This window comes from Amaranthus tricolor, chromosome 5 (genome assembly GCF_026212465.1).
Source record: "Amaranthus tricolor cultivar Red isolate AtriRed21 chromosome 5, ASM2621246v1, whole genome shotgun sequence".
NCBI lineage: Eukaryota > Viridiplantae > Streptophyta > Magnoliopsida > Caryophyllales > Amaranthaceae > Amaranthus > Amaranthus tricolor.
The window spans coordinates 19,127,218-19,136,535 of NC_080051.1; the positions used below are offsets into that span (position 1 = coordinate 19,127,218).

Genomic DNA, 9,318 nt, shown 5'->3' on the forward strand with positions numbered 1-9,318 from the left:
CATTGTTCTTTGATGTAGATATCATGCACCCACTTCACCCACAAGTTGTCTGCCTTTTGAGCCACTGACCAAATATGTTTCCCCACCGCTGTGGTATTCCAGTGATCTAGACTTCGTATACCCAGTCCACCTTCTTTCTTCGGTTTTCATATGTCATCCCAAGCAACCGGACACATCTTATTACTTGAGGAGGTGCCATGCCATAGATATGCCCTGCAGACTCCAATAATGCGCTGGATGATTGCCTTGGGGAGAAGGAAGATTTGGCACCAGTATGAGCAAATGGACATGAGAACTGAGTTCACTAATTGAAGCCGCCCTGCATATGAGAGATTCCTTGAGCTCCAGGTGCAGATCTTAGCACACATTTTATCCACCAGTCGCTCACAATCATCTGGTCGAATTTTGCTTGGGCTCATAGGTACCCCCAAATAAGTGAATGGGAGTTTACCCCGCTTGAACCCCAAGAGCTCCTGTATCCTGTTGATTATCAAGCTATCCATCCCCGCACAGAAGATTTCTGACTTTGCTGCGCTTATCTCTAGCCCCGTAGTGTCTGTGAATAGCTTGAGCCCAGCCAAGTTCAGAATTATTGTGTGGAGATCTCCTTTGGAGAACATGAGGATGTCATCCGCAAAGCAAAGGTGATTCAGGCCTATTCTTCTGCAAAGAGGGTGGTATTTATACCCCTCCATCACGCTAATTTTCTTCATGATTCTAGTGAAGTATTCCATGCACAATGTGAAGAGAAGGGGGGATAAGGGATCACCTTGTCTCAATCCTCTGCTGGGATGAATGGGGGTGGAAGGGGAGCCATTAATCAACAGAGAGTATTGTGGAGAGGTGATGCATGTCCTAATCAGTCTAATGAAGTGCCCTGGAAATCCTATCGCCTCCATAAACTGAGTCATGAAGTCCCAATCCACCGTATCGTAGGCCTTTTTCACATCAAGTTTGAACATGCAACATGGTTGGGTTTGGCTTGGTCTGTAAAACCTCATCATATCTTGGCATATCAAGGTATTGTGCATGATGCTTCTTCCTTTGACAAACGCTCCCTGGTTGGGGCTAACGATGTCAGGAAGTATCAAGCTGAGTCTGCTGCATAGAAGTTTTGAGATGCACTTGTATAATGTCAACAAGGTATTGTTATTATTATTATTATTATTATTATTAATTCTCTTGTTCTTGATTTATTCCTAACTTTATTATCTACAACAAATTCATAATAATAAACCAAGGGGGTTAATATCATGAAATTAAAACATCTTAATTTTTCTTATGGTTTATTATTATGAAAATATAAGAATTATTGCATTGTCATATATTTACAAAACTATTATATATTATGTAGAAAATATGACAGAGATTACTAAAAGATTATTTAATATATTAGACTTAACTGGACAAAGTTTCTTAGAATAGAAAGAAGATACCATCATGAACTTAGAAGCTCAAAGACTTGAACATACTGCATTGGAAGTAGAAGAAAAGAATCCAACAGATGGAACTCAAGCTACTAAAATAAAGGTAGCTACAAATCAAGAAAAGGCCAAAGCCTTAGTGCTCTTGAGGCATCATATACATTGTGGGACTCCCTTGTTGAAAGATTTGATCACCACAAAAGGGTGCTTCTTCCACAAGCTAGCCATGAGTGGAAGAATTTAAGAATTTCTGATTTTAAGACTCCCAGTGAGTACAATTTAACATTATACCGAATTGCATCAATGTTGAAATACTGTGAAGACCCAGTGACTGATGCAGTAATGATTGAACTTACATTATTTACTTTTCATCCATCAAATATTATTTTGCAACAACATAATGATCTTGTCTGGAAAAATCATAATATGAGACCTATTAGATCTCAGGCTATCCGTGAGACACACTCTACTGAAACACATGTGCCTGAAGCACATGCTGTTGAAAATAAAGGCCGTGGAAATTATAATAAGCGTAGTAAAGGACGTGAAAACTTTCGAGGATGAGGAAGAGGACGGGGACAAGGTTGTGGAAATTTTAATGGGCATGGTAGAAAGTTCCAAGGATCTGGTAGATGTCACTTTTCCCAAAATTGTCAAAATGGTTATTACAATAATAATTCTCGAAGGGGAAAACAAGTTGGATAACAAAATAAAAATAGCCATCACGAAGGAAAAGAAAGCATTTGTTACAAATATGGCATGACAAGGCATTGAGCACGTACATATCGTACTGCCAAACATTTGGTGTAGCTGTATCTAGCTTCTCAAAAGAAAAAGGGAAAACGTGTACATGTCGTACATGACAAGGCATTGAGCAACTCAATGCCTAATATTAATCCTTATAATAAAGCAAGCACGTCAATGCCTAATCTTGACCTCTTAGACTTCTATTTGGATGGCGATAAAAATGAAAAAGAATATGACGAAGATATATGAATTTTTCTTAATGATGTTGTGATACTTAATTGTATTTTCTTTTTATATGCAATCTTTTTTTTTAAGGTTAATGAAATTTTATTTTAACTAATTATCTATCTATTTAATATGAAGATGTGGATCAGTTTGAAAATGGGTTCAAATGTCAATGCCTCCTAGATAGTGGAACAATTCACACTATCCTAAAGCACAAAGGATATTTTTCTGAGTTGAAGATGGTGAAAGCAGATCTCATCACAATCTCTGGAACTACCAAACTAATAGAAGGATATGGAAAAACTCAAATAATACTTCCAAATGGGACAAAACTAGTAATTAATGATGCTTTATATTCGAGTAAATCTCAACGAAATCTCATAAGTTTCAAAGATGTACGCTAAAATGGTTATCATTTAGAAACAATGACCGAAAATCATAATGATTTTTTATACATCACATCTGAAAAATACGGCAAGATAAGCATTCATTACCAGCATACTTATCAGGATTATATCGTATTGATATAAAACCGGTTGAGATAAATATGGTGTCTAACCAAAAGTTAGATAATAAAGAAATAATGAATTTATGGCATGATTGATTGGGTCATCCTAGTGTGGTATTGATGCGAAAAATTATTGAAAATTCAATTGGGCATCCAATGAAGAAAATGAGAATTCCTCAACCAAATGAATTATCATGTTCTGCATGCTCACAAGGCAAATTGCTAATTAGACCATCTTTAAATAAAATTGCTATTGAAACTCCTAAGTTTCTAAAAAGAATTCATGGAGAAATATGTGGGCCAATTAATCCTGCTTCTGGACCATTAAGATATTTTATGGTGTTGATTAATGCCTCAACACGATGGTCACATGTAAGTCTCCTACAAACTAGAAATGTGGCATTTGCGAAATTACTTGCTCAATTTCCAGATCATACAATTAAGCGAATAAGGCTTATTAATACCGTATAATTTACATCTCAAACTTTTAATGATTATTGTATGTCAATTGGAATTGACGTAGAACATCTAGTAACTCATGTCCATACTCTAAATGGTTTGGCTGAATCATTGATTAAAAGACTCCAATTAATAGCAAGACCATTATTAATGAGGTCGAAATTGCCATCATCTACGTGGGGCCATGCAATAATACATGTATCATCATTGATAAGATTGAAACCAAGTGCTTATCATAAATATTTACCACAACAATTAGTGCATGGTCAAGAACCAAATATATCACACTTGAAAATATTTGGATGTGCAGTATATGTCCTTATTGCACCACCCCAACGTACAAAAATAGGCCCACAAAGAAGGATGGGAATTTATGTTGGATTTGTATGCCCATCAATTATCAAATATTTAGAACCAATGACTGATGATTTATTTAATGCTAGATTTGCAAATTGTCATTTTAATGAGACAATATTTACATCCTTAGGGGGAAAGAAAGTGGACCCAAATAAGAAGGTAATACATCTCACATGGAATGCAATACGGTTGAAAATATATGATCCAAAAACAAATGCTTTTAAACTAGAAGTTAGAAAAATTGCCATAATCAATATATTGCAAACAGATTACCTAATGCATTTGTAGAAACAAAGCAAGTGACAAAATCATATATTCCTGCGGAAAATGTTCCAGCACGAATTGAAATTCCCATTGATAACAAGCCACTGAAAATGAATCTCTTGCACGCCGGAAGCGTGGAAGGCCACTTGGTTCAAAGGATTTGAAACAAAGAAAATCCAAAAGGTTGAATACAATGGCAAATGTTATCAATATTACTTTTTCAATGAATCGTAAAGAAACAAGTTTTGGAGATGAGGATGAAAATATCAGAGAAGAAGAAAATAATGATATAAAAGATAACAATGAAATTTCAATTAATTACTTATTTCAACTAAACGGCAACTAAATCGAAAGAATGTTATTATTAATGATGCATTTGCTCATTCAATTGCCACTGAAATAACATTTGATGAAAATGATATAGAACCAAGAACGATACAAGAATGTCGGCGTAGGAATGATTGGCCAAAATGGAAAGATGCAATTCAAGCAGAATTAAAGTCACTTGAGTAACGAGAAGTTTTTGGACAAATTACCCAAACACCAAATGGTATAAAACCACAAATTACGAGACATATTTTTCATAAAGCTGAAAAGGTCACTTTATGGGCTAAAACAATCTAAAAGAATGTGGTACAACCGTTTTAGTGAATATCTCTTGAAAGAAGGATTTAAAAATGATCAAATCAGCCCTTGTGCATTTATTAAACGGACTCAATTAGGATTTTCTATAATTGCAGTTTATGTTGATGATTTAAACATCATTGGAACTTCCAAAGAGCTTGAACAAACTGCAAAATACCTGATGAAAGAATTTGAAATGAAAGATATTGGGAAAACCAAATTTTGCCTTGGATTACAAATAGAGCACTTAAGGGGTGGAATCTTTGTGCACCAATCCAATTATACAGAAAAGGTTCTAAAAAGATTTCATATGATAGTACGATCATTAAAACCAAATGATGATCCATTTCGACCTTGTGAAGAAGGCGAGGAGATTCTTGATCCTGAAGTGCCTTACTTAAGCGCAATTGGAGCTCTGATGTATCTAGCTAATAACACAAAACCTGATATTGCTTTCACTGTTAATTTATTAGCTAGGTATAGCAATTCATCAACAAAGAGACATTAGAGTGGGATAAAACATTTGTTGCGCTACCTTCATGGAACTAAAGATCTCAGATTATTTTATCGATCAAAGCAAGATGCTACTCTTATTGGATATGCAGATGCTGGATACTTATGAAATCCTCATAAAGCTAAATCACAAAATGGATATGTGTTCACATATGGAGGTACCGCAATATCTTAGAGATCCACAAAACAGACACTGACCGCTACATCATCAAACCATGCAGAATTGATCGCCCTTTATGAAATACGTAGAAAATACATTTGGTTAAGGTCAGTAATTGGTCATATTCAAGTAGAGAATGCATTCAATGTAGTTATAAGTAGAACTTGCCTATAAAGATGAAAGTTCACCAATGTTGAAATCACACCAATGAGTTAAAACCTTTCTATCTTCTAACTTTTACACATTTTACTTCCTCGTTATCTGTCTAAATTTTAACAAATATCAATTTTTTATAATTCAACTAAGTACAATTAATGATTTTTAGAATTGAAATAGTGTGTCAACATTCAACAAGTGGACTCAAATGACACATTTTAATTAGAATAGAAGGAATTATTAATTATTATTTTTTTTGATAGCAGAAGGAATTATCATTGAACTTCCTTAACTTGTTAATTTTAGTCCACATTTCCCCGCCAAATGCAATACAAACTCCCCCAAAAAAACGCCATTAACAACAATGAACCGTTATTTCATGAACAAGACCTTCCTTCGTCTTCTTTCATATTGCATCTTTTTCTTCCTTCTACGCTTCATCTTCATCATTTCCTTCAATGAAACTTTCTGCAATCATTATTCCTCCAATTTCTGCTTCTTTTCAACCTCAAAATCTCATCAAAATGCAGATTCTTCTCATAGCAATCTTCTTCAAAACGACTTTCGAACCTCTAATCAGTATGAATTTTACTCCTCCATTTTCCAAGATTTAATCTTTAATGGCTTCGTATCTTCCAATTCTTCTTCTTTCACTTTCTCGAAATCCGATATTATTGCCCTTCAAGACCTTGGTGTGAATCAGACATTTTCCTCTTTTGAAATATCTGATCATTCTTTTGATTTTATGTTCTTTCATGATTTTGATTTTCCTTCTTCAATTTCTCTTATGGGTATTGTTTTTCAGATCAACAGAACACTAAATCCATCTGGGTTTCTTGTAATTCACACAAAAAACAAAGATTTTTATGCATTTCAATCAATTCTTGAACTTTTTACTTTCTGCAATTCAATTAGGGTTCGTGATATCCATGGTTCTACCCCATCAATACCTTCAATTCGTGAAATCATTCTGCAAAAATCAGTAAACCCAATTCATAAACATGATAAAAAATCTGATCAATGCTCGATTCTCGAGTATAAATTCCAATTAATCAATGATTTAGAACCCTTAATCGAAAAAGAACCATTAAAACCATGGATTACATTGAAAAGAAACATGAAGAATGTAAAGTATTTAACATCCATGGTGGATATAAGCTTCAAACCAAGATATATTTATATCGATGTGGGATCTCGAAACTATGGATCTAGTATAGGAAGCTGGTTCAAAAGGGTTTATCCAAAACAGAACAAAAGTTTTGAGATTTACGCCATTGAAGCTGATAAAGAATTCCATGGCGAATACAGGTCAAAGAAAGATGTAACCCTTTTACCATTTGCAGCTTGGTTAAGGAATGAGACATTGTTCTTTGAGATAAACAGAGAACCCAGAAAGAAAAATGAAGAATACAGAGGGAAAATGGGGAAGAACAGGGGAATGGGAAGGATTGATCCAGTACAATCATCAGAAAGATTTGTAAGAAATGTGGGGAAGATTAGGGGATTTGATTTAGCAGAATGGTTGAAGAATGAATTTGAGGAAAGGGATTTTGTTGTGATGAAAATGGATATTGAAGGTACTGAGTTTAATTTGATTCCTAGGTTGATTGAAACTGGTGCAATTTGTTTGATTGATGAGATGTTTTTGGAATGTCATTATAATCGATGGCAGAGGTGTTGTCCTGGTGTAAGAAGTCCAAAGTATGAAAAGAGTTATGTTGAATGCTTTCAATTGTTTAGTTCTTTAAGGAATAGACGTGTTTTTGTTCATCAATGGTGGTAGTGCAAAAATACGACTTTGGTCATGATCACGGTAATGTTCGCTAAACGGATTTCACATTGCGGTCAATCTAGCTTTTATTTCGGTTGCGGTAAAGTCTAAAGTCTTTACAATACGGCTACGATATGATAATGCACACTTATTTTTCACTATGATGGTTGCTACGCAAAGTAATGGACTTGAATGATGAATGGATAGGTTTTAGATTAGATGGGATTAATCATTAGAAAAATGTAATGGAGAGCAGACAAATTTTTATTTTTCAGGTGATCTTTTTGGTATAAAGTTTACGCAGAAAAAATGTCATGTATATAAGCAATACTACATTCAACACCATAGTCATATACTAAATTACTAATATGGGTCAAGCCAACATTTGTAGTTGAAAAATATGAAAAATATTAGTGGAGGAAAGAAATAGTGATTGAGGTAAATAGAACTGATACTGTTGTTTCTGGTATCTTGTAGATCCTAGGCAAAATAACAAATACGAGTTCTTCCTATAAATGATTGATTATGGTCTTTAATAAAGTATTTTAAAAAATAATAAACACAAATCTATTATATTAAGATGAATTGTTTTCTTCATGATTCATCTTTTTTCTCTTTTATAAAACATGACTTTACTTAAAAATGTTTACTGTAAACTGAATAATTACACTGAAATTAGGCCCCCTAATCCCTTATGTATGCTAGGCCTGGAACGGTGGCACTTCTTGCCTACCCCAGGAACGGCCCTAGAAGTGATTAATATGTACATAATATTTTAAGGAAAAATTACCTAGAATAATCTAACATTTTCATGACTTTTCTACAATAATCCCACTTATTAATTAACCATGAATAATCCCAACTTTAGGATACATTTGTATAGAGTAACCTTGGGTATCCCAATAACCTGCTATAGTAGGTAATTCACCAAAAAAGTAAACTGAAAATTGATTTAAAATTAGAGAAAAATTTTGAAAATTTACATAAAAAATTTTGATAGATAAAAAAAATCATAAATTTTTTTTAACACTTTGTCGACATTTTATTTCGATTTTATCTTTTTTCTTTTAAAAAAAATCATAAAAAAAAATAAAACTTGGTATAGCAAGTCATCCGGTACACTGGTTTACTCTAGGAAAATACTCCTTAAAGTTGGAATTATTCATGTTTGATCAATAGGTGGGATTACTGTAGGAAAATCATGAATAGGTTGGATTATTCTAAGTAATTTTTCCTAATATTAACGGTTTGTTTGGTTATTAATATTAAACGATAGTAAGGAAAATGATTTAAAGTGCAAATTTTTGTAAAATGTATCATTTTATTTTCTTGTTCGTGAACTTTTAAACATTAAAATATATTTTTTTTATATTATCAACAGATTTTTTAACCAAAATTACACTAATTTTTTTATTATCAATCTCACTATTTATTTACTACCAAACCGACAGTAGAAGAAATGATGTGGACAATTGCCAAAATAAATGATAAAAAGTAAATTCAAGACAAACTAAAAAAAAAGGTTGGTGCAATTTCATAAGAATATGGGACTATCAATAACTAACCACATATAATAGATTTTATCAATTTTCAAGCCACCTCTTGAAATTAGACTATTTTTTGTATTATATACCACAAAATTAAATTCAAACGTTTCCTAATTTAACTTCAAAATAAAATATTATTCATATCACAACGAAATCACATATTAATTACACATACAAAGAAATAAAAAATTATCCAACTAAAATGTGTCAAATTCAAATTTGAGATCATTCAAATATACATCTCTTATAATGACAAATGGTTTAAGTGATTAAAATTAAATTTACATTTTTTCCACCAATCATAAATGTTAAAAGTAATTTCTGTTTTTCTACTTACATCATTTACTTTTATGTTTTTGATAAATTGATTTGTAATTAGAGTGAAAATAGTTCAAGTATAATTAGAGTTAAAATTTAGAAAAATGAGTAAAATCATAGAAGTATATTTTATGAGAAAGTTGGAAAAATATATAAATGAAATGAAAAGAGAAGTAAAATATGTAAATTAGAATTAAAAAATAATACAAGTCATAATCATTTATTTATAAAAATATGATAAATTT

At 32.6% G+C, this 9,318-nt stretch overlaps 1 protein-coding gene across 1 annotated transcript; it reads left to right on the top strand.

Moving 5' to 3' along the window:
- Positions 1-5,801: 5,801 nt before the first annotated feature.
- Positions 5,802-7,477, top strand: LOC130813526 (uncharacterized). The gene has a single exon (XM_057679365.1). The coding sequence runs from the start codon at positions 5,802-5,804 to the stop codon at positions 7,218-7,220; it is 1,419 nt and encodes a 472-aa protein (XP_057535348.1). The 3' UTR covers positions 7,221-7,477.
- Positions 7,478-9,318: the final 1,841 nt, after the last annotated feature.